This window comes from Misgurnus anguillicaudatus, chromosome 18 (genome assembly GCF_027580225.2).
Source record: "Misgurnus anguillicaudatus chromosome 18, ASM2758022v2, whole genome shotgun sequence".
NCBI lineage: Eukaryota > Metazoa > Chordata > Actinopteri > Cypriniformes > Cobitidae > Misgurnus > Misgurnus anguillicaudatus.
The window spans coordinates 25,143,572-25,169,881 of NC_073354.2; the positions used below are offsets into that span (position 1 = coordinate 25,143,572).

Here is a 26,310-nt window from a genome sequence, read left to right on the forward strand (position 1 = left end):
TGAATTACGAGCTTATAAGGCTGAGTCTATAAGAGGATATTGGGGCGTAATCAATGTGACATCACATTGATAGGGAATCCCCTACAGCCTGTTTTGAGTGACTGTTGCGGTTTAAAGGAGATCATACAAAAAAATTGATAGATTTGCATAATAACAGGATGTTTCTGATAGAATCACATTTAAAAGTGTACTTTTTAGGTTAGGGAGCCTTTAAATTTCAACAGCAGATGTGATATCTGCATAACTTAGATGCTAGAGATGAGATGCGAGTTCTAATAGAAACTATAGAGAACACAAAGGATGTTGTTTTCACCAAATTGATTTATTTTTTAAATTTACATTTTCACAATGCTGCAAAAGTTTATCAATGGCAATCTGTACATTGTAGAATAAAATACAGAAAATGGTTGCTATGCAAACAGATCAAAAACTTATTTTGGTGACAGCATAAAACATATAATGGTAAAATGTGTTCACACCAGTTAGTAATCCAGTGAGCAGATTGTTTTGGTAAAAAACGAATGCTTTCTAAAGGCTCTTATTTGCATAAAAGTATTCTTTTATATAAATATTTTTTTTGCCACTAAAATTGTCAGTTTTCTAAAAATATATATTTGATTATATAAATTTAGATTATCATAAAATTGCAACGCAACTACTGCATATAGTCTATTTCAAACACACAGGCACACATTTGCCGAAACCTTGTAAAGTGACAAAATTAACCTTTAAACTTCAAAATAAAACACTTTCATGACTTTTCCAAACTATACCCTTACGGTGATATATGGCTTTTGCAGTGCTAAATATTACGGTCATCAGTCATTTATACTTGGAGTTTGGCACTTGCAAGTCCTGCCATTCGCCAGTTTATCATTCTCTTCTGTGATGATGTCATTGTTCCCAGATGGATTATCACCTATCCGGACTTCACCAAGGTTAACTGAAATTAAAGTAAAACACAGACTTAGGATATAAGTGTCAAGGTCATTGTGTAATAAGCAGGTGCTGAAAAAAATAAGGTACTGATGTCATTCTCTATTTAACCACAAACAACTGCAGGCATCAATAACAAATCATTTTAGTATACCACTCATCGGTTTAATCTGTTCCATTCAATCCAACAAAGCCAAATTAACCAAACATGCACATATATACAAACTCACTCGTATTGGTAACAACAAAAATTGATCCTAGTTCTAATCCCAGACAGTGGGGACAAAACGCAAGCATATTAATAATAGTAAGAAACAACTTTTAAAAGGGACACTCCACTTTTTTGAAAATATGCTCATTTACAGCTTCCCAAGAGTTAAACATTTGATTCTTACCCGTTTTGGAATCCATTCAGCTGATATCTGGGTCTGGCACTTGCACTTTTAGCATAGCTTAGCATAATCCATTGATTCTGATTAGACCATTAGCATCGCGCCAAAAAATAACCAAAGAGTTTCAATCATTTTCCTATTTAAAACTTGACTCTTCTGTAGTTACATTGTGCACTAAGACGGACAGAAAATTAAAAAATTTGGAAAAATGTCCAAACATTGGTTATTTTTTTGCGCAATGCCAATGGTCCAATCAGATCCAATGCATTGTGCCAAGCCATGCCAAAAGTGCTATCGCCAGACCCGGAGATCATCCGAATGGATATCAAAACGGCAAGAATCAAATGCCCAACTGGAAAATTAGCATATTTTCAAAAAAAGTGGAATGTCCCTTTAAGGCTAAACCTACACACAAAACACATGCGATGGCAACACTGTGGGTACCCCTTTTAGTGCTTCAGAAAGTCTAATATATCGTCATCATCATCCATTTCAACATCAAGAGACCAACCCCAGTCCTTCAGACCCAACTCAAGCAATCTGAAACAAGAGAGGACTCAAGGGCTCATGTAATGAAGCATTTAATTACTCCACATCACCATGTGGAAGTCAATGTAAACAACTATGACTTATGAGCTCTAAAATGTACTGATAATTGAAACATCAAATGAGATTCTTCAGGGCCGTGTTTGGCAGATATTTGGCATTATTTGGAACCAAGGCATAGACCAAAAGTGTTTATTCAACACTCCTATCAAAATGGATTTTATTTTAAAGAAATTGTCATGACTGGTGATTATGAATTAAGCCCTGTATAGTTGTATTCATCCTTAATGAAATAGCAAGTTAGTGTAGTTAGTGTTAGATGGCAGTGCTTATTTCAGATGTTATGAAATTAGAGGTTAAAAATGCATTGCATTATAAGTGGGTGTTTTCAAAGCGGTGACACATATGTAAATGGGATTTTTAGTTATTTTAGTACTTTAACCGAGGACAAATTAACAGTCAATCATCCGAAGGGGACGTTTCAGGGCTGCGCAGGCAGGCAGGCAGGTAATCTGGTCAGTGAGCAATGATGTGTACTTACTGTCACACAAATGCACAAGGCGGGAGATGAAAGGTCAAAGGTGAACAGGTCAATGAAGAATGATACGGAGCATTGGGCCAGGGCTATAAAATGTTAGCAGCATAAAGAAAGCAATGAGGACCTCAACAACTCTACAGCCAAGTATATAAAACTTTCCTTTATTAAATCTGAAAATTCTGTCATTATTTATATTTGTAGAACACAAAAGGAGAATTTAAGCATATTTGTGACCGTTCACTGTGATCACGTCATTCATGAATCACGTTTTTGTCTTTTTGAGAGCTCAATATAGATCACTATCATCTGTCATCATTACTCTCGAAATTCTGCTGGGTTATTTTCAACCCAATGCTGGGTAAATATTGAACAGAACACATAAACCTATCCTGGGTTGTATCAACTCATGGTTGGGTTAACAACAACCCAGTATAGGTTTATTTATAACCCGACATGTTTTCTGTCCAATATTTACCCAGCATTAGCTTAAAAATAACCCAGCAGAATTTCGAGAGTATTTTAGAAAAAACAGTTTGAGGAATCTTGTGCTTGTTTTGTGTTTCAACAGCATACAGAATAACACAAGGGCAAGTAAATAATAATGACAGAACATCTATTTTAGGTGAACTAATCCAAATACAAAGGAAGAGTATAAAGATAAGTTATTATTCATATGAAGTAGATTAATATGAAGCATCATTAGGAGCAATACAAAATTTCTAAAAAGTGTGAAAAGAACAGTATAAGCAAAAGGTGTAAGCGTGAAACAATCAAGAAAGAAAAGATTTGAATGATGAGAAAATGCCTTTGTCTACAATGTTATGAATAATACATTCAGACAGGCATGGAAAGCAGAAAAAAAACACAAAAATGTAGTGTCAGTGCCGTATTTCTTCTGTACTGGCATGCCAATATGATCTTTTCATGTCCAGAAGCTTGTAAAAGAGGAAGCTTGTAATCTTTTTAAATGTTAAAACTAACTATAGAGACAATTATAGCTCTTGTTATGGAGGCTTGCCAAATACAAAGTGGCAAGGGGACTATCGGTTCGTCTGAACAAATCAATTTGTCATAGTTTTGACAAATCCATGTGCTGCCCTGCCATTTGGAAACCTTTCTCATTTACATTTCATTTATGCATTTGGCAAATGCTTTAATCCAAGCCAAGCAACTGGCATTGCATTCAAGATAATTCATCACATAAAGCGTGTACTCTGGGAATCAAACCCATCATCTTAGCACTACCAATTCAATGCTCATCCTATCTAAAGGTGTCCGAATCCACTTTTGCTAGTTTAATGACAAGGAAAATGGACTTTGCGCCTGGTGCACAGTCTAAAAGGGTTGTTCCTATTCTCGTAATGAGTAATGGGTGTGTTTTGGGCATAATGTGCAATAAACCAATGAGTCTCATCTCTCATCTACTTTAAAAGCCAGTTGCGCTCGCGCCAAGGCAGATTGCCTATTTACACGGCAGAGTTTGTAAGCGGAAAACTGTAAGTAGGGGAAGAAGACCACCAGTTTATTTATTAATGGTTTTTGTGTAATTAAAGGGATAGTTCACCCAAAAATGAAAATGATGTCATTAATGACTCACCCTCATGTCGTTCCAAACTCGCAAGACCTCTGTTCATCTTCAAACACAGTTTAAGATGTTTGAGATTTAGTCTGAGAGCTTGTTGACCCTTCATTGAAAATCTATGTACAGTTTACTGTCCATGTCCAGAAAGGTAATAAAAACATCATCAAAGTAATCCATGTGACATCAGTGGGTCAGTTAGAATGTGTTGAAGCATTGGAAATACATTTTGGTCCAAAAATAACAAAAATTACGACTTTATTCAGCATTGTCCTCTCTTTCGCGTCTGTTGTGAAGCGCATGCGCGAGACCAAAGCCACTTGACTGCAGCGACGCGGATGACGTGTTATCCCCAGACATGTTTGCAAAGGTTTTTTTTCAGACTTACAGCGTGCGTCTACCTCAGACTGTAAACGAAGCCCGGGCGCACAAAAAAAACCCAGATGGGGCACACCAAATAACACGTCAGTCGCGTCGTACATCATCCGCGTCGCTGCAGTGACTTGACTTTAGTCTCACGCATGCGCTTGGAAAAGAAGACAATGCTGAATAAAGTCATAATTTTTGACCAAAATGTATTTTCGATGCTTCAACACATTTCAACTGACCCACTGATGTCACATGGACCACTCCGATGATGCTTCCATCACCTCTCTGGACCTGGACAGCACGTCGTACATAGATTTCCAATGAAGGGTCTAAATATAAAACATCCTAAACTGTCCTCCCGAAGATGAACGGAGGTCCCACGAGCCTGGAACTACATGAGGGCGAGTCATCAATGACATCATTCTAACTTTTGTGTGAACTATCCCTTTAAGACTTTGGTTCTCTTTAAAAGTCATTATATCAGTCATGGAGTATTAAGTAAAATAAGCTGGTAAAGTATGACGCATGATCACTGCACATAAAGGTTTTTATAAGAATAATTTACAAATATGTTAAAAAAAGAATTTACAAGCGCATCTATTTTGTGTAATAAGCAAACGCGGCGTGTTGTCATCCCGTTTATAGGCGAATATTACTAACGCGCTCTTCAAATAACAAAAACATTGTGCCTTGACTTTAGACCAGGTTTTAGTTTGGTCAATGGCTTAGTTTATTTTAGTTGCCTTAAAATAGCAACACGCCAACAATGAACCTGAACACATTTGTTTTCAAGCTAGTAAGCCCATGGGGGCACAAATGGGTGCAAATGCATTTGCTATTTAAACAACATGACGCTGAACGTGAAAATGATAACTGCGCCATGCTAAAAACTAGTGAAAAACACTTGCGTTGCGCATTGCGCCGGGTGTATGATAGAGCCCAAAATGTTTGAGTTTCTATGATGGCACAACAATTATTTGCTTTTTAATTTAAAACGTAACAAAATTACGCACAAACATATTATTAACTAATATAAACATTAACTAATAAGCAGTTTATGTCATATATATATATTTGTACTGTAAGTGCATTATTTAAATAATATATAGCAGAATAAAGTAACCAGCTAAATCAGCATATTTTTATCAGCATTAATTGTTTTTGAACAATTATTGTATACTGGCAGTTTTTATAAAAGGTGTTACTGAATGGGTATTTGGATACAGATCATGGGTGCACGTGCAACACATCCACTTTTAGCTCTGAGGCGTGGACTATGGTCAACACAAATGTTTTGTAGAGATTTATTATGTATCAGCTATTATGGCAACCCCTAACTGCACATATTATGCCGGTCTTTCCGGATTTTATAATAAACATTACCTAAAGTCATACACAAAAGAGCTCAAATATGGCGGCGCCCACATTTACATCAAAAATAAGGTGGATAGCTTCTGTGTATCTGAACCATGTTGATCTGTCAAGCGGTTCTCATCTGGGCTTTGGCGACGGCTGTTGTCGGGTGGAATGGGAGGCTCCTTTAATGGCTGCTCTGTGGGAAATCCTGGGAGAGCCCTGTGGCGACAGGTGAGGAGAGGGTCGGGGAGACATGCCAGGAGAAAGTTGGGGGGACAGCCTGGGTGAAGATCCCACTGATGAAGGAGAGGGTATAGCTAAGCTGGCGCTGTGGGCTATGGGTTTACGTGGGACCCTCTTGAGCAAGCGGCTGACCCATTTGTGCTGTTCCTCTGTCGAGTTGGCCAGCAGCAGTAGCTCCTTTGCTGTGGACATGTCATAGTTCACTAGAAAAGAAAACATGATGTTAGTTTATGCCCAGAGGTAACATTGCTCATTTATGTACAACTAGCAATAAACATCTCACCTCTACAGGGCGCAAGCCCCTCCTCCTTATGGTCTATGTGGTCTTTGTGGCACTTGACCCGGCAGCGTCTGCACTCCAAAGCAGGCGGGGGCTTTAACATGCTCCACAGAGATTTCGAACATACTTCACAACTGGAGGGGAAGTGATAAAGTGTGGGCACAAACTCGTGGCCTTTGTGTGGGATGAACGACGACCTATCGGCTGCTGATAAGGTTTCCATAGCAACCTCCTCTTTTTTGCTTTCGCCTTCATTTGCATATAGTATCTGTAGAGAAAGATGGAGTGTCATGTGGTTATTGTGCAACATGCTTCATTCTTTAATTATATAGCAAATGCATTTCGGCAGGGACAAATTAGGGACGCTACCTGGAAAATCCGTGGGATTTCTCTGGGATCTGCGCGATAGACATCCGTCTGAGTGACGGGTCTCACATGAAACAGTTTTCTTATATGAAAAAAAGGAGAGGCATAAAATTAAATGGACCGTTTAATGGTTTGTAAGTGCAATGATTCATCGACAGTTCATTAAGTTGTCTGATCTTCAATGTGACTTATAACCTAAAGTGCTTTACAGAGAACAGACTGTACTGTAAACCTAGACCAAGCACTTACACATCCATCTGATGACAGTGACCATTTGCCAACATTTTACAAAACACATCATTAATATTTCTTAATTGAATTGGATGCTGCACTTCCCAAACCCCTGGTAAACCACATTCCAAAATCTAGACCAGCACTAAACCAGCATACTGCATAAACCTGGTCTTTTCAGACAGCCATAAATGTCTTAAACTCACTCTATGTCCAGAATCATGAAAGGGCTGGATTGCTCTCTGTCCTGCTCCGAATCATAAAACAAGATCTTCTTGCTGCTTACAACCACATACTGCAATACACACCAGAGATACATGCACAGATTAAAAGAGAGTCTTTACTGATGTGACATTTGAATATGTGTATGTTTAACCCTTTTCCTTCTTTTCCCATCCAAATCTTTTAGTGTTCTTGGAGGGCAAAGAGAGCCATCCCTCGAGACTGGCATCTGCTGTACACATAAAAAAAGGTTTTAGAAATAAGATTACAGAACAACACAGGTTGATTGAAAATGATCGAGCAGGCTAGCACATCTTCAAGCTTTTTTGGCATTAAAAAAATGGCTTTTATAGATTCACAATGCAAGCCTGTATTAGACAGCTTTTAAAATCAAAAGGTTTCTCTCTGCTAGTAGTGTTAATGGAGTTTCATAAAACACACGTTGAGCAAATCCAAGTTATCAAATACAGTGAACATCACGCCATATTAGATTAACTAATAAGTGATGAGTGTACCTCAAAACCTAGTGCAGTGTTTCACAACCCTTTTCATGCCCCCATTAAATCCACACGGATCACGACCCACGGTTTGGCTTGCATGTGATTTGCGGATTAATACGCAACTTTAAAACGGGAAAGTTTGTCATATGCACGTGTTTCGAAGGTTTGCAAATTATAACATTCAAGTGATTTTAAACAATTTATCTCGCAAAAATGCGTTAAAGTAAGCACGTGCGGTCAGACATGATCATCCTTTAAAGATCAGCAGATTCAGAACTCTTGATGTGTAAACTTAGAAAGTTGCGTCACTGTATCTCATACTGTAGTCGATTAAAATACATTTGGCGAATAGAGCACTGAAAAACAACGTAAGGTTTTTATGTGGAGCGACTGTTTGCTGCGCCGTTTGAAATTCGCCCTCCGTCTGTCTTTTCCACAGTATTCGTTTTCTAATAAAAACATTTGTTTATGTCTAAAGTGTGTGTATAGATTAAAAGCAGAAATCAGTCTGTGCTTATTTGGTCTTAAAGAGACAGTAACCTCAATTAACTTACTTAAGTCTGTGTCATTAATGTTAATCAAACAACCCAAGACAAAGAGAAAATCACTTCACATCAAGCTCTAAATAATAATTACATTTAATTAACTCTTTCGCCGCAATTGACAAGATAACTCGTCAATTAAGAGAAAACGCTTCCCTGCCAATGACGAGAATTTCCGGCTTTCCGCAATACCGCTTTCCGCAATACCGCTATTATCCACCACTTAAACAACCCGGAAGTAGCGCCTCACGTGAAAGAGAAAGAACTCCGTGTATGTTTTAAAGTTCGCTCTGCATCTGATCTCAATCAAAAGTCTTCGCAAAAAATTAATTATCTCAGCTTTTTGCTCAAAAATGGGTGTTTTTGAAGTAACCTACCCATATTTGAGAGGTGATAAAAAGAGAACTAATGAAGACAGGATGAAACGTTGTTTTTTTTGAAAGCAGAGGGTCTGTTCTTTCATTTGATATATTGTTTGTTTATATTTTTTTAAGGAAGAACATTTTCTGGAAAGCATTAAACTCATGAAAATGCTGGCACTGGCTGGCAACTTTTTTTAAAAACGCTGGCGGGGAAAGAGTTAATACAATAAAAATAGTGTTATTATTCATTTAATTCGATTTCTATAATTATAATTTTAGACCTTACTTAATGTGCAACTTTGTTATTATAAATGTTTGTCATTTCTTGATTTGTTATTAAATTTCCCATCCTTTATTTGCTGATCCGAAAAATTATCCGATCCTCAAAAAACACAATGTGATCCGAACCGTGAGTTTTTGTTATTCGTTGCACCCCTACCTCCGTGGAATGCACTTTAAGTCGCTTTGGATAAAAGCATGTGCCAAATAAATAAATAAAGAGTTACCAAATACTCTTGACGTGTACTATATATATACTTTCGGATCAAATCTGCTTAATCCCACTCTTAGGTCATTCAGAAATATTGGTTTTTAGGCATTATTCATAAAAAAACATGCAAGAAATCATGCCAGACGCACTTAGCAGGTTTGTCATGAGCTTTTTAAATGTAAAAATCTAAATCTTTCTGAAATTACTGAAAAGCATATCTGGCCATCATAGACCCACGAAAACATTCACTCAGTAAAGTAGGCACCTCACGAGGTTTTGAAACACATCCATGCAACTCCCCAGCAAGAAATTTTGGCTAAGACAAGGCAAAATTTGGTCAGTGAAATTCTAATAGACGTCTAATTATAGCCCAAGAATAGACAATGCATATACACTAAGAAAATGTAAGTTTTAAATGAAATTAAAGCAAACACCTTGACTTTCCTTACATTATGGAAAATCTGCAAGTTATTTAGGCAAAAACGCTATGTAACCAAATTCAAGGTTATTGATCGTAGAAGTAGGTTACACATAGCCAGACTATATTGTGTCTATAGTTAGCCGTCATTTCATTGTCTCGGTTATTGCTTGCTGGGTCCACACTGAACGAGACTGTGTAGGGTCACCTGCAGGACTTTGGTCAGCGGGTGTCTCGTATGTAAGTGCGGGCCTTGAATCCCACCCACCCTCCTCATCCTCCTCTTCCTCTGAGTCAGAGGAGTACAGAGGGTTGATCCGGCATGGCCGGGTATCAATGCACACTGACTTGGAGCTTCGCTGGTATGTAAAGGACATTGACTCCGAGGTTTGTGAGTGTGTGATGCGAACTAGAGGGTCACAGTGATGGGAGAGGAAGAAAGTGGGAAAATAATTAGGAGAAGAGAAAAAAATTAGCCTTTGTGAGCTAAAGGAGAACATAACATTAAATAGCAGTAAGAAAGACAGAAATTAAAGAGTGAAAGGCAAAACATTTAAGGTTGAAGTGAAAAACAGAGTATGAGTTGTGTGTACTTAGTTTTTTATGGTACACTGGCCGTTTTTTATAGTGACTTTAAACCTTGCCAGCTTGCATTCTTCATTATCATTCATAATTATTACAGATATTTCTTTTCATTTTTGGATGCACTCTTTCTTTTAATCTCTATTTATTATCACCGTAAGTAGCTCTGTGTCTGCCATTTCATATAACAATATAAATCTACCTGGATAACTGTCATCGCCATCCAGGTCATTGCCGGTGCTGCTGATGCTGGTGGTGTCCAGAGAGTGGATGCTGAGAGACGTCAGCTGACAGCGCAGACGCTCGATATCGCTGTCTTTACTGTCCAGAGCCATCTGGAGCTCTAGTCGCACCTGAGACTCTTCCGCTATCACCTACAAACAAAAATAAACACTTCTAGTTAAAGAGGATTCCTATATAAGACTTGCTGCTGTATATTTTATGAAGATGGATCGTTACTGCATTTTTTTTAGGCAAGCAAAGTAGCAGATTTTCACACACCATTAAATTTATGAATAAGATGATGTGACAAGCAATTAAATTTTATAGTCTTAATAAAAAATTGTGAGTGATTATATTTTTGTCTGGTTGTACTGTATGTCTGTTGTGTGTCACTTACAGCCTGCATGTCATTGAGTTCTCTCTGATATTTGATGAGAGTATTGTTGAGTTTATCTTTCTCCATACGCAGCTGTGACTGCAGCTGTCTGTTTTCTTTCTCCTTCCTGCGGATATCGGTGTCGTGATTTTGCCCTTGCCTGTTGCCCGTTGTCTTTTTCATCACCTCTGCCAGCTTGTTAATAGCCTAAAATGCAGATAGATACAATTACATTTTACAAGACAACACTGACCAATAGATATTAACGTTCTCAAAAAGTGAAATGTAAAATGCATCACTAGATGAAGTTGCAAATATTATTATTGCTTCAGAACACTTTCCAGAACAAACCCCCAAAATCCTTATGGGGCGTACACATCAGAAGCGAATTAAACTATTTGCGCGAGTAGATTGCATATAAAGTCAATGCAAAGACGCGAATAAACGCAAATTCACGCAGGGCGATGCAAATGACTCGAATTGGGCATCGCAATTGCCGTGAACATGCGCTATTCGCTTCAATCGTGTCTCATGCGCAAGTTGAAAATATTCAACTTAAGCTGAAAATTTTCACACGAAGTTAAATTCTGCGAGTGATCTAGAGCGAGGAGCGCAATGCTTCGCGTTTGGTGTGTACGCAGCATTACAACCTAAACCAATAGGGCTGTAACGATTAATTGTGCAATTGCGCGTTTTCTCAATGAATGAATTTTAATGAATTATGGTGAAATCTCAGGACATCCCAAAGCCAGGGGGCGCTCTCAGGCAGAAACTCACTTTGTGCCACAGAAGAAGTAGCATTACAAACGCTATTCCAGGAAATGTCTGCAGGAATATTTATATCGCTGTTTTTCAAATTGTTTCAGGAATTGTCATAATGATAAAGATTATTTTGAATGATTTTGTTTAAAGAGTGTTGCTTTTTTAAATGCACGTTGTAAACGACTCAGAGTAATGATTTTAGATTGATAAGGACTTCCTACTGACCAAATGCCGTAGTACACGCACAAGCTGTGCATGAAAACAAAGAATCGCAACCCTGCGATTCAGAATCGATTTCAGACAGGCATTTTTAATGGGACACACAATTAATCGTTACAGCCCTATAAACCAATATTGTGTTTACGCAATAATAATGTACACTATAGTATGTATGTGCTTTTTTGAGCTTCGCTATTTTGACCAATTGAACACAAACTTTAAGTTTATATTAAAATGCTGTCATGTTATATGCTTACAGTATATGGTGAAGAAATGAAGTCATATACAGTACATCTGGGATGGCATGAGGGTGAGCAAATTATGATAATTTTCATATTTGAATGTGAACTGTTCCTTTTAGCCAGTGCAGCTGCTAGTCATTTTGGTGCCATAAGCATTAATTCCAATATTATGACCCATCGTCACCTCAAAATAAATCATAAACTACTGCTCAATATCTAAGGAAAGATAGTAAAGAAAGTAACAGCTAGCTGATGTCAGATATTTGTAAAATGCATAGGTAATGTTTAACAGTTAGCTTGCCCCGAAGTTATAAATTATAACAAGTAATGCACGGGCATCATCTCGCAGTTTCTTCTTCTTTCTTTTCTCAGATCCTGAATCCTGCTGTCTTTTTGGGGCCATTTCGATAAAAGTTGCCTACTGTCTGTGAAACTTCGTCAGGTGCCCGTGCAATCAACCGGCACGGACCATCCAAGGCGAGGGGGGCATATTTTCTAGACTAGAGCAATTAAATTACCTCATTCCCCCTTTTTTGTTACATATGCATGGCTAAAAAGTGCCTAATAATATTTCTATAGGCTAATGAAATAATATCAGCATTATAATTTTTTTCATTAGGCTATTCCTGGGGCCCCCTCCGCACTTGGTGCCCTACGCACCGCGTGTGATGCGCGTGGTGGGAGCGGCGGCACTGCTTTTAGCTATGATAGGAAACTGTGTTTTAACTAAAACACACACACACGTTATTAGATTTTCACACAACCCCCAACCCCACCCCCTTTAAACACACCTGAATCTTGAGCGTTTTCTCAGACTGTATCTGCTTCTCAAGATGCATCTTTACAGATATCAGATCTTTCGATTCTTCTTTGGCCTTCTCCAGCTTCTGCATAAACATTTATAACATGACTCTTTTCATGTAACTATAACATTCATTGCCATTTGTTTCAACAGCCGTCTACTCACTCTGCTGTAAATGTTTGAGATGATTGTTGAGCTCCTCTTTTTCATTGGCCAGGGTCTCAACATCCATTGTCAGCATGCGGTTCGACTCCTCCAGCTTATATTACAAAGAAGAAAAGCATGTTAACACAAATTCATTCTTATAGGCCATCTCTCTCTCCCTTTCTCTCTTCCTCTCACCGAGTTGATGGTATTATCCCTCTCGCTGAGTTCCTGTCGATGTTTGGCAGTCATATCTTTGATCTTCAGCTCCTTCATGATCTTCTCCTTCTCCAGGTTTGAGTATTGCTCCTCAACGATGATTCGTGCCAGCTGCTCAGAGTCTGCTTTCTCCAGACTGTCCTCCAGCTTAACTGCCAATGAATTCCTATATAAATGCACAAACAAATCAGTTCATGCACACATAAACAGCAGTGCAACATACTGTAAAGATCAATGTATAAAAATTGTTATAGGTTATTTCATTTTTTATTTAGTCATGCTGCTGATGTGGCTCTATCTATATGTTGTTATTTATATAAAACCATATGATAAATTATATAATTGATGTGATTTAATTTGCATAATGTCCTGATGTGGCTACATACATCAACTTTGTGTTTTCATGGTCAAAACCACTAGGGAGCATCCTCTGCCCAAATGAGCTTTATTGTTCCAATGGAATCCAAGCTTAAAGGGACAGTACACCATTTACTCACCCTCATGTTGTTACAAATCTGTATACATTTATTTAATTTTTTTGTTGACCATGAAGATATTTTGAGAAATGTTTGTAGCCAAACCAATCAGAAGCCCTGCTTGACATTGAAAGTAGGAAAAATGAATAAATTGTAAGTCAATGGGGCTTCTGATCGATTTACAAACATTCCTCAAAATACTTTCTTGTGTTCATCAGAACAAAGAAATGTATATAGGTTTGTAACAACATGAGATTGAATAAATGATGACAGAATTTTTATTTTTGGGTGAACTATCCCTCTAAAATGTTAATATCTTCCCCAATATCTTCCTGTTTTAATATGAAAAATGTCAACAGAGATACACACCTCTCTTCCTGCAGTTCCTCTATTCTCTGCTGAGCATCTTGGTAGAGTTTAGTCCTTTCGTCATTTTCCTCTTTCATCTCTCGAATTTGAGTCTTATACAATTTCTAAAATCAGGAATATAAGACATTTAACAAACAAATCAAACACATCCTTCCACACACAATGTAGTAAATGAATTTGTACTTACATTTTTAAGTTTATGGCTGGCAAGTCATTTCAACTTACTATTTAAAATTTTGTCCTGAGTTGTTATAACTTATAAAAACAAGTTGAAATAAAATAACTTAAAGTTAAAATCACAAAGACCTGGTATCACAGACAGGGCTTAAATTAAGCCAGGATTAGGCCTTAGTTAAATTAGGACATTTAATTAGCTTTTATAAATTTGACTTAAGTACTATTCGGACGGGATTAATTTTACATAGGGAGGTGGGGTAAATCAATTTTTATCAGAGCTTCTCAGTGATTTTAGTCCCGTCCGAATGCTCCGTGTCAGTAATCATTACATACAATGTCAGCTTTTACCTTATGTAAAAAGGTCCAGAGAAATTACCTCAGGTAATACTAATCCAGTGCGAATAGACCAGCTGTAAATATACACGTAAATTTCCTCATTTCCTGTTATTTTGCCAGTTTCTTTCAAATATAGAAGCACTTAAAGGAGCATTTCACACGTAGAAACATTCAAAAACATGACTGGGGTTCTAACTATACAAAGCTTAATGCAAATGGGTGAAGTGTCCCTTTAAAAAAGCATTTACTTGCGTTCTAGGTGGAAAAACAAGTTCCTGAATACCACAACACAAACTTTAAAAAAAAAAGTCAAATTCACTTCTCAGAGGCACAGCACTGTTGCCTGAAATTGACATTCTCCCCAAACCGAAATTAAACACAGTGTTTCAAGTTTTTCTTGTGTGTCATGTGGTCTGCACATGTGAAATCAGGAAGCAAGGTAATGTGCGCGTGACAACGAGAGAAGTGACGTGCTGCGCAATTGAGTTACCCCTCCCACTTCTAAACATTTTACTGAGATTTCTAATCCCGTCCGAATTGACTATTAATATTACAGACGTCCTGCACTGAAAAAATTATTCATTCAATTTACAAATTTTTTTTAAGGCAAGTGGTTGCAATCAATTTATTTAAGCTACATTTAAACAAATGTTTTTTGTTTTGTTTTGCCTTTCTAATTTTTTTTGTTAAATGTAGCTTAAATAAATTGATTGCAACCACTTACCTCCAAAAAATCTTGCAAATTGAATGAATAATTTTTTTCAGTGTGTGGTAAAATTACATTACGTCATCTACCCCCTTAAAACTAATCCCGTCCGAATAGGGCTTTAGAAAAGAAACATTAAGTGGTGCGCAGGTTAAAGGGATAGTTTACCCAAAAAGTTGTTACAAACCTGTATAAATGTCTTTGTTCGGCTGAACACAAAAGTACTATTAGGACGGGATTAGTTTTACATGGGGAGGTGGGGTAAATAAATTTTTATCAGAGCTTCTCAGTGATTTAAGTCCGGTCCGAATGCTCCATGTCAGTATTCATTACGGACAATGTCAGTAAAGACTTTTACCTTCTGTAAAAAGGTCCAGAGAAATTACCTCAGGTAATACTAATCCAGTGCGAATAGACCAGCTGTAAATATACACGTAAATTTCGTAATTTCCTGTTATTTTGCCAGTTTCTTTCGAATATAAAAGTGCTTAAAAAAGCATTTACTTGCGTTCTAGGCGGAAAAACAAGTTCCTGAATACCACAACACAAAAAAAGTAAAATTCACTTCTCAGAGGCACAGCACTGTTGCCTGAAATTGACATTCTCCCCAAACCGAAATTAAACACAGTGTTTTGAGTTTTTCTCGTCTGTGTCATGTTATTTGCACATGTGATATGTGACATGTGAAGCAAGGTATTGTGCACGTGACGACGAGAGAGGTGACACGGTGCGCAATCGAGTTACCCCTCCCACTTCTGAATGTTTTACTGAGATTTCTAATCCCGTCCGAATTGACCAGTCCAAATAGGGCTATAGAAAGATATTTTGAGCAATGTTTGTAAGCACCAGTGACTTAGCATTTTCCTACTATGGAAGTTATTACAAATATCTCCATTTGTGTTCATCAGAATTAAAAATACGGGTTTTTAACAACATGAGGGCAAATAAATGACGACAGAATTTTCATTTTCTGATTAACTATCCCTTTAAGACAAACATTTCCACTGATATATTTTAAGATATGTCAGGGCAAGTTGTATTTAGTTAAAACAGCTCAAACATGCATTTGTAATCTAGATGTACGCCTTGTCTGTGAAACCAGGCCAAATGTTTTACATTGCATACATTCACAAAACATGGAGAAACCTGGCACACATACTGTATAGTTTTGCTCTGACTCCAGTTGCTCCTTGAGGTCTTTCAGATGTACATCAGCTTTTTCTTTTTCCCTGTTTGGACAAAGCAAAGAACTTTTAAATGCTGTTTTTGCTGTTAAATGTTAATGTTAATCATTATTTTCGGAAAAAAATTGTTTTGTGTATAGGTAAACTCGTATATAAATTGCCTTGGACGATATATTGGCTGATATCTTCAATCTTGACTTTTTTAATGATGGGTATCGTCTGGTGAAACTTTACTCTTAGATAATAAATCTTTACGTTTGTCCAACATGCAGCGCATTAACATTTTGTTTCTCAAGAAACGCCACTGTAAGCATTTCACGAACCAAATGAATACCGGTTGAATACCACAAGCTCTGATACTATTTATATGTACATTAAATCTTCTAATAGAAGGATGGCTTTTAATGATTATCCATAAAAGAAATCTTAATAAATTTTTGTGTGTCCTTAATCATTTTATTATGTGGCAACCATTTCATTTTAAATACACAGACTCAGCATAAGTCATTAAAACCTTATATAAATGAATATCAGATGACGTCATATCAGATGACGTCAACAACGTCTCCTCACTGACGTCACCCACTTCTCAAACACTTGTCTGCCGCCATCTTGAATACTGAATCATAAACTTTGCATTATTTGAAAGCTAAAACACTCAAAATTCATGTTCTGAGCTTGTTTTTGCCATCAATGCACTGGAGTGAAAAGGATTAAATGAAATGCAGACGGACCGCATACATATATGACTGTCGGTACTCACATGATATCTTACCATATATAGTTCTGATCATTTCTGACAAATCCAAAAAACTTCAGCATACATTGCAACGTAAGGGTCCACTCTTTAAAATGCATCCCACATTTTAATCCAAAACAATGAAAAACAGGGAAAAATCCCGCAAGATCCTTCTATGTTTACATGCGCACTTATGGTTAGTATGATCGGTCATGTTTATTTTCTATCAAATATCGATTCTTATCACTGAAAATGCATCTCTTCCTGCTTCGTTAGACTGTTCCGATGAATATCCCACCCTATTTTTCTGTTTTGTCCAATTAGATGAGGTTTAAGAAGTTAAAATGTCCTGGAAGCGCACATTGGGTAAGCGAGGTGTCATTTTGCGCACCTTCCCTTTTGACTGGATAAAGCCAAAATGCAGCCAGCCATTGCCTATTCAGCAAAGCTTTGATTGATGGGGGTAGAAACCACTCACAAAATGATTACAAGGATTCAACTAACGTCAGCAAAATATACTTTTGCGCAATTCTGATCTTACACATGCAGATACATGCGTGCGCACCCAAATGTTTTGTTTTGGTAGCATAGCGGGCCGGCTAGTCTCTCACAGAACCGCTGAGAAACCTCTTCAGAGGTTAGATATTAAAACATCCCCACTGTGGATCGTCAACTGCATATGACTTTTTTGTGTTGAGAGTGTTTTGGAGAAGGTGATAAGGAGCACGATTGAGGTGCAAAAATACCAGACTGTATAAAAGAGTTGCACCGGACTGTGGAGCTGCATTCAGATAAAGTTAGTTTGTATTGTTATGTTCATCATATATTTACAGTTTTTGTTTTCATGTAAGCTGTTTTTGATTAAAAAAATAACAAGTTTTGACAAGTTTTACATGGGCTTATTTTTCTATGACATGATATGTAAATGCATCATATTAATGGCTATATGAATCTAATGCATATAAAATATGCTGTAAATCATAGCAAGCTAGCTACAGACAGTACTCGGTAGGTACTTAAAATGGTGGCAGTCACCTGGAAAAAGAGTGGATGACATATAAGGTCACGTGACTAATAATTATGAATAGATGAACCAGTGAGTAACTCACCTGCGCAGGTCCTCGTTGTGTTTCTCCAGACTAAGTTTAAGCTCCAACAGATTGTTGACTTCTTGTTTAAGCTGTTTCTCAGAGGAGCGGAGCGTGCTGATCTCCTGTCTTTGAACCTTTAGATCAGCCTGACACAAAGTCTTCTTCTGAGCCTCCTGCTGCACGCGCACATTTAGCACCTCCACCTGATGCATACACATAAAACTTGACATAAAATATTTTTTTCAATTGCATCATATATAATAATATAATAATAAATTATCTGTCAGTCAGACAGATAACAGCTACAGACAGGCAGGTATACCTCCTCATTGAGGGTTTTTTTGAGCGAGCGAAGCTCCTGGAGTTCATTTTTAGCTTGTTTGTAATCACAGTCTAACACAGAGTTCTCCTTCTCCAGCTGCATCAGTCTGCCTTCCAACAGTTGCTTTGCAGATCGTTCTTCTAGCAGCTTACGTTCCATATCTGTCCACACACACAGCGTCACCGAATCCAGCCGAAACAAGTTTTGCACCAGAAAAAGCTACAGGGTTGTACTACATGTTGTACGGAAACATTTACTCACTCAACTTAAACACAAAGTCATCTTGGAAAAAAATATCAACATTTTTTTCATACAGAAACATGGTACGCTAAGACACTTTAAAGGGACATTACACTTTTTTTGAAAATATACTAATGTTCCAGCTCCCCTAGAGTTAAACATTTAATTCTTACCGTTTTGGAATCCATTCAGCTGATCTCTGGTTCTGGTGCTAGCACTTTAAGCATAGCTTAGCATAATCCATTGAATCTGATTAGACCATTAGCATTGCGCTAAAAAAAACGAGTTTCGATATTCTTCCTATTTAAAACTTGACTCTTCTGTAGTTACATCGTGTACTTAGACCGACGGAAATTTAAAAGTTGTTATTTTCTAGGCAGATATGGTTAGGAACTATACTCTCATTCTGGCATAATAATCAAGGACTTTGCTGATGTAACATGGCTGCAGCAGGCGTAGTGATATTACGCACTGCCCGAAAATAAGCCATTGAAAGTAACAAAGGGGACTATTTTCGGGCAGTGCATAATATCGGTGCGCCCGCTGCAGCCATGTTACATCCTTGATTATTACGCCAGTTTGAGAGTATAGTTCTGCCTAGAAAATCGCAGCTTTTCATTTTCTGTCATTCTTAGTACACAATGTAACTACAGAAGTGTCAAGATTTAAATAGGAAAAAAATCGAAACTCTTTGGCTATATTTCAGCGCGATGCTAATGGTCCAATCCGATTCAACGGATTGCGCCAAGCCATGCCAAAAGTGCCAGCGCCAGACCCAGACATCAGCTGAATGGATTTCAAAACAGCAAGAATCAAATGTTCAACTCTAGGAGAGCTGGAAAATAAGCATATTTTCAAAAAAAGTGGAATGTCCCTTTAAGAGAAGTAGCGCAAAACTTGGCACCTTTGAGGGCCTCAGACTTGGCCTCCTCGATGGATTGGTTGATTTTGTTGTTGTCTGCCAATTTGGCTTTGGTGTTTTTGTGCTCCGCCTCCTCCTGCTCCAGACTCTGCTGGACAGCTTTCAGTTTGAAGGTGAGATCAATCTCCTGTTTGCTTTTCTCCTGTAGGTGAAGTGACAACAATAACGGGGTTTCACAAAAATAGACATACCCACACATAGATGCTGAGAGAGTCTTGTTAACACACTCGCACCTTTTCCAGGGCAGTAAAGTCCTCTTGTAACTGTCTTTTCTCTGATTCAGCCTTTGAAAGAGAACTTTTCATGTGCTTTAACTCGTCCTCCAACCCAGAGACTCGACCTAAGAAAGAGAGAGACAAGGGTGAAGAAATCAGGTTTACTACAACGTCAATAAAACTTTACACCATAAAAACCATACGTTTCTTATTTAACCTACTCTGTTTCAGTAGACAAAATGTGACACAGAAGTGAAGAAATTTTTTCGCTCGTGCCCATTTTCCCTGTCCAGCGAAATAACGTCAGCTACCTGCCACGGGGCTTTAAATAACGCTCTATTCATGTTTACTCTCTGCGGGCAGCTCCACCCCAACAAAACAACACGGCCCAACAGACAAGAGCCCAGTGTGTCTTTCAGCAACAACCTGGCCGCTACTCACTCACTCGCATATAAACATTTGCTTTTACTCTCTCATTCACACACACACACACACACACACACACACACACACACACACACAGTGGGATTCCTAAAATTGAACGCAATCTCCTTCTAAGAAGCGTGGTAGATGTTTACTCACTTACACCGACTTTTTTCTCAAGTTTTTGGCACCACTGGGACACAAAAACACACACTGACCTTGTAAGTCATTGATGGTCTCACAGCCGAGACTTCTCTCTCGCTTCTCCACCTCCAGTGAGGTTTGTAGGGTCTGTTTCTCCTGTTCCAGACCCAGTCTGCTGTTCTCCAGCTGGGCCAGACGCTCCTGAAGCTCTTTGAGAGAGACCTCCAGCTGCTGGGACTGTCTGAGTGCCTCAGCCTGGGCCTTCTTCAGACGCTCTGATTCCTCCACCTCTGCAAGAAGTTTTGCATTTACCTCCTCCAACTACAAAGAAGGTAATTCATATCATTAGAATCTCTTTTTTTTTATATTTTTTGTTTCTTAATTAATATTAGTCATTTTATAGTTCTTTGTTAATGTATTAAAGGAACACGCCGACTTTAGCTTATTCACTGTTATTTTGTCACTTATTGGGAGCATTATGCTAGCTGGATCCATTTAGTTCAGGTATTTGTGCTGAGCTGGGCTTGCTGTGGGTGCGTCGGTCAGAGTTGCGGGACACACGGAGATGCATTTATCTAACTCTGGGTGATACGATGAATAAGCTAAAATCCCAAAACGTCGGTGTGTTCCTTAAATCCAACAAAACATATTGCATCATGGCGAGACATTAGTTATTGGTAACTATGGTTAAAGTGTATGATAAAGTGTGATAAATAGACCAACCTGTCTCTCCAAGTGAATGTTCTTCTCGGTGGAAAGATGAGAGTTCTGGTTCTTCTTCTTTAGCTCGGCTAGCTGCTCTTTCAGGCTACTCACTACACGGGACAGAAATGCCAAATATAGACCATTAGCACAGCAGAACTAATACTTTCTATATAAGAAAATGTTAGAGATTAGAACTGAGCAAATCGTGTAGATGCTGGCTGTGGCAATGGGGTTAAATGCAATTGCATGACAAATAAAGTCTAATGAAGTCTAAATAACAGATCAGATCCCTGTGCTGTGTGTTAATGCAGTCATCTATGTTCAGTGTTAATGTTCCTCACCTCATTCTCAAGAGCACGCTTTCTGTCTGTCTGAAGTCCGGCTTTTCTTACACTTTCTGAACGCTGGTGTTTCAGCAAAGCTTGCTCCCTCTCCAAATCCCTTAGAGCCTCTTCTGCATTTTGTCTTGCGTTCACCTATAAGAAGAGAGAAACAATGAGAGGGTTTTTATAAAAACGCATTTAAACAGTGACAGACCATTAAGTGATCTCATAAGGAAAATTATAAGGATATATTGAATGTAAGAAACAAGATTGAGCACTGCTATAGGAGGACAATGCAACACTCAATGTGGCCGTCCTGCAATTGGAAACCCCGCCTTCCAGTTAAAGGATAATTCCGGCATTCAACACTTTGAGTCTCATTTCTGGTTTGTTTTGGATGAACTACAGTGATGGACACAGAAATGTTGACAATGGGTCGTGTCTTGACTTTTTGACTCGTTTAGAAGTGTTTCTTGACTGCTTCAGAATGGAAGTCAATGACCATGCACAAACATGTCATTAAAACAACACTTAACGTTCATTTTCAAAACTGTGCTACTCACCAAGTGGTTCGTGGTGTTCGTTGATGATTAAGACCTTGTACGGTAAAGTGGTTGTCGCCATCAAGTGGTCGGGAGTGTGCTAACGCTTCAGACTCAAATATAGAGCGGAAGTATAAACGCGGTTGTGAGGTATCTGAAAAAATAGTTCCACTATAGCAAATAACACGGATTGAAATCATACATTGCGCCAATATATTTCTTTTTAATCATCAACGAACACCACAAACCACTCGGTGAGTAGCACAGTTTTGAAAATGAACGTTAAGTATGTTTTAATGACATGTTTGTGCATGGCCATTGACTTCCATTCTGACGCAGTCAAGAGATGCTTCTAAATGAGTCAAAAAGTCAAGACACGACCCATTGTCAAAATTTCAGTGTCCATCACTGTAGTTCATCCAAAACAAACCAGAAATGAGACTCAAAGTGTTAAATACCGGAATTATTCTTTAAATCATCAAACAATCATCAATCAATAAAGATTCTCTGGAGAAGGGGCTCTATACAGAGTAGCATGAGGGGCTTGCCAACCAGTAGCTAAAACGACCTCAAAAAAAGGTGTTTTAGCGCAATTTGAACTTAACTCTTTCCCCGCATTGACAAGTTATCTTGTCAATTAAAGGTCACGTTCTTCCTGATACCATTTTTTACACCCTAGTTAGTGTGTAATGTTGCTATAATAGCATAAATAATACCTGTAAAATGATAAAGCTCAAAGTTCACTGCCAGGCGATATATTTTCTTCAATAGAATTCCTCTTTAAAAGCCTACAACGAACGGCCGGTTTGGACTACAGCTCTCTACTTCCTGCTTTAATGACGTCACTAAAACAGTTTGTTGACTAAACTCCGCACAGGAATACGTCAGTCACCAGCTTTGGCTCAAACGCCTCTGCTAAGCTGCTATCGAATCACAGCACACTAAACAAACTACACAATCAGAACTCGATACGTATTTCTGAAGGAGGGACTTCACATAACAAGACATCAGCCTGTTTTGAGGACAGTGAAAACAGCGCTATACAGATAAGTAAATTGTGTGAAAAATACACGTGTTTTTTTACACGTGAAACATGAACACATGTTATATTGCCCACTATAAACACAATCAAAGCTTCAAAATCACAGACAGAACGGGAGCTTTAAGAGAAAACATTTCCCTGCCAATGACGCTTTCCTGACAAGTTTTTACAGTAATCTATAATTCCGCTACTATCCACTAAATGGCACTTTTAGCCAATTTTAAAAAACTGAAGCATCAGCTAATTCTACAACATTGTAAAATCTGTGTTTGTTTCGATCTTCATTCTGAATCTGATCTCTAACAAAAGTCCTTTACAAACATGCAATTATTTCAGCATTTTGCTCAACTTTTGGTATTTTTGAAGAAACCTACCCAATCCATATTTGAGAGGTTATGAAAGGAAAACAAATGAAGATAGGATGAAACTTTTTGTTTCATTTTGTTTGTTTAAAAGCAGAGGGTCTGTTCCTTCATTTAGAATATATTGTATGTTTATATATATATATACAAGAAAAATTTCCTGAAAGGCATTTTGTGAATCTTTTGTGAAAATCACAAAAAATGCTGATAGGCAACTTTTTTTAAAAAGGCTGGCAGGGAATGAGTTAAGAAACAAAAGTTATGGTAGAATTGATGTCAGGTTAAATTATTGGACGAAAATATTTTGTTTAACTGCACACACTTTTAGAGATATCTGTCTTTTCCTATTGAAGCAGATAGGTCTTTAGTCCTGCATGGCTGAAATAGCTACCCAGGGGCATTGCAAAGATGGCCACCAAGTGGTGTGACTTGTCTAAAGGGACTTCTGGAAATTGTGGAAAGCTGCACTTCAGTTTCAAACCAAGGGTCTTTCACATGTTATGTGAACATTAAATAAAAAAAAACACACTGGTATTACAGGCCATATTAGATGCACTGAAACATTGAGAATGAAAAGAGGAGTCAAACTCCTTTAAGTAAAACTGCTTATTTGAACTAAAATGTAAACCCGGGTCACAAAACCAGTCATAAAGGTCAATATTTTAAATGATACTTATACATTATCTGAAAGCTGAATAAATCTTTCTAAAATCTAAATAAATCTGAAAGCTTTTCATTGATGTATGGTCTGTTAGTATAGGACCAATATGTGGCTGAGATGCAACTATTTGACCATCTGAGGTTGCAAAAAAATCAAAATTTTGATAAATTGTCTTTAAATTTGTCCAAATATAAGTCCTTAGCAACACATATTACAACTAATAAATACATTTTTGATATATTAATGTTAGAAAATATACAAAATACCTTCATAGAACATGAGCTTTACTTAATATCCTAATGATTTTTTAGCATAAAATATTTTTTTTTCATTTTGACAAATGAAAAAAATGCAATGTATTGGCTAAAATGTATTTTAGCCAACAGGCTATTGCTACAAATATACACATGCGACTTTTGACTGTTTTTGTAATCCAGGGTCACAAAAAGTACTTTAAATTCTTATTAGAAACCATAGTGATTTTATAACAGTGGCTTACCTCTTCTTCAAGCTCTTTGGACAGCTTCTCCAGTCGCTGATTTGCTGATCTGTCGAGATAACACAAAGTTTATATTTGTTTTAATTCAAGGGACTCAAATGTTTTTGCCTTTGTCATGAATCATCCATTTAAATTGGTTCAAATGTTTAATTTAATGGTTTAAATTTTAACACCTGCATTTAATTTCCAGTTCCTCCTTTGCTTGTAACTCATGTTTGATTTTTTCCTCCAACTTAGTCAGTTTTTTCTGTAGATCATTGGACTAAAAATGCAAAAAAAAAAAGAAAAAACATACCAGTTTGAATACAGCAAAATGTGGATACCATTTATATTGAGTAATGGCACAAAACCATAATACTACTATTTTAAAAATAAAATTTTGTGTCTCATACTTTTTCCTTAAATTAAAAGAGGACTGTTTGCCAGTCTCTGCTTTGATAAAAATCTGCTCAATGCAGACTGAAAAACTTTTTCTTTTTATTTACAATTCAGTTTTCCAGTTGAAGACATTGCCAAATGTCACAAAAGGGAAAAAATGCCCTCTTAATACATTTAGATCAATTTCAGTTAAGTTTAGGGGGCTGGGACATATTAGTGTCTGGTGTAGGCGCAACCTTTACTGACCCAAATGAAACTAAACCATAATACAGGACCTAAGTGTGCCCTTATGATCAGAGAACCAGGGAAAAGTCACACACACACACACACACACACACACACACACACACACACACACACACACACACACACACAGATGTATACCTTTGACTGGTTTAATCCATGCTCATTTTTTATGAACTTATCATCAGAAATCTCAGAATCCTTCTCTGAACCATTTTGTTTGTGGATTAACAACCTAAAACAGAGAGACAAATATAATGTTATGTTAAATGCTTCACAAGTTAGAAAGATGGCAAAGCAACTCTTCAACATCTTCAGTTGTGCCAGCAGCGCATGTGGCTTTACTCAGTCACACTGGAGAAACTTAGAGAGCAAAGAGGAAACAGGGAAAGTGTGAGGGAAAAATGATGGAATTGTGATGGAACAAATGCAGTACTCATACCCGGTTACCATAACCATACCCTGCAATGAGCAATAATACTGTATTTCCTGCTCACATCTATCAGTCTATACAAAGGCTTGCTGTAATATTACAGCTCTTAACTGTTCATCTATGAGTTTGTGTATGTAAGAGAACAAGATACCTGTGTAAACTCAAACAGCGCTGTGGTGTCTGAAATGTTAAATGTTTTAACCCTTTCCTTCTCAGACGATATAATTTCCTGTCATTTAGATAGATATCTCCTTTTCCTCTAACTCAGAATACATTTACAATAATTCCACAGTCATGGAAAACCTGGAAATAACCATGGAAATGAGTAAAATCTTAAAAAAAAACTCATTGTTCTTTATACAGGGTTCCCACACCTTAGATCCAGGTCCAATACCCTCAAATTCAAGGACTTAATGTGGGGACACATTTCAAGTGAGAGCAAGGTTACATCGAGTTATCTTTTCAGATACATTGTTACAGTTACCTTTCGAGGGAACTCACGCTGCGTCACTGCGGTGACACTTTGGGGACGCCTCCAGGGGTAAGTGCGTTTGAATGTGTATATCAAATTCAACAAATGGTGAGGCTTAACAACAAAGACAGGGAGACGCGGGAGTCAGGAAGTATATCGCTATCTGAAATATTGCCAAATTCAGCGTTACAGGGACACAGGAAGTATGGCAAGGGAGAAGCAGCGTCTCGTTCCCTTCTCAGGGAACAAATTACGTAACCCGAGATGTTTTCATTTGTCAAACACATCTATGCAAAAAAGCATTTTGGTATGAATCAACATTCGCATACAGAAGCGTTTAAAGCAAACAGTTTAGCACGTGTGCTTAA

At 37.7% G+C, this 26,310-nt stretch overlaps 1 protein-coding gene across 5 annotated transcripts in view; it reads right to left on the bottom strand.

The window, feature by feature from the left end:
* Positions 1 to 308: 308 nt before the first annotated feature.
* The window catches only part of rock2b (rho-associated, coiled-coil containing protein kinase 2b), a 45,706-nt gene continuing 19,704 nt past the window's right edge, over positions 309 to 26,310 (bottom strand). Inside the window, exons 10-34 of one of the 5 annotated variants that reach the window (XM_073856155.1) lie at positions 25,179 to 25,272; positions 24,590 to 24,678; positions 24,417 to 24,465; positions 21,324 to 21,463; positions 21,006 to 21,093; positions 20,357 to 20,603; positions 19,734 to 19,840; positions 19,483 to 19,642; positions 18,339 to 18,499; positions 18,035 to 18,219; positions 16,162 to 16,231; positions 13,784 to 13,887; positions 12,918 to 13,104; positions 12,741 to 12,834; positions 12,565 to 12,659; positions 10,572 to 10,757; positions 10,155 to 10,326; positions 9,579 to 9,779; positions 7,220 to 7,287; positions 7,043 to 7,131; positions 6,609 to 6,687; positions 6,243 to 6,507; positions 5,854 to 6,162; positions 1,773 to 1,866; positions 309 to 943 (exon numbers count right to left, since the gene is read on the bottom strand). In XM_073856155.1, the coding sequence (XP_073712256.1) occupies positions 1,778 to 1,866; positions 5,854 to 6,162; positions 6,243 to 6,507; positions 6,609 to 6,687; positions 7,043 to 7,131; positions 7,220 to 7,287; positions 9,579 to 9,779; positions 10,155 to 10,326; positions 10,572 to 10,757; positions 12,565 to 12,659; positions 12,741 to 12,834; positions 12,918 to 13,104; positions 13,784 to 13,887; positions 16,162 to 16,231; positions 18,035 to 18,219; positions 18,339 to 18,499; positions 19,483 to 19,642; positions 19,734 to 19,840; positions 20,357 to 20,603; positions 21,006 to 21,093; positions 21,324 to 21,463; positions 24,417 to 24,465; positions 24,590 to 24,678; positions 25,179 to 25,272 (3,328 nt within the window). In that variant the 3' untranslated portion in view covers positions 309 to 943; positions 1,773 to 1,777. Of the gene's footprint in view, positions 944 to 1,772; positions 1,867 to 2,415; positions 2,499 to 5,853; positions 6,163 to 6,242; positions 6,508 to 6,608; positions 6,688 to 7,042; positions 7,132 to 7,219; positions 7,291 to 9,578; positions 9,780 to 10,154; positions 10,327 to 10,571; positions 10,758 to 12,564; positions 12,660 to 12,740; positions 12,835 to 12,917; positions 13,105 to 13,783; positions 13,888 to 16,161; positions 16,232 to 18,034; positions 18,220 to 18,338; positions 18,500 to 19,482; positions 19,643 to 19,733; positions 19,841 to 20,356; positions 20,604 to 21,005; positions 21,094 to 21,323; positions 21,464 to 24,416; positions 24,466 to 24,589; positions 24,679 to 25,178; positions 25,273 to 26,310 lie in introns of all 5 variants that reach the window. The other 4 variants (XM_073856154.1, XM_073856156.1, XM_073856158.1 and 1 more) reach the window with 4 other exon arrangements.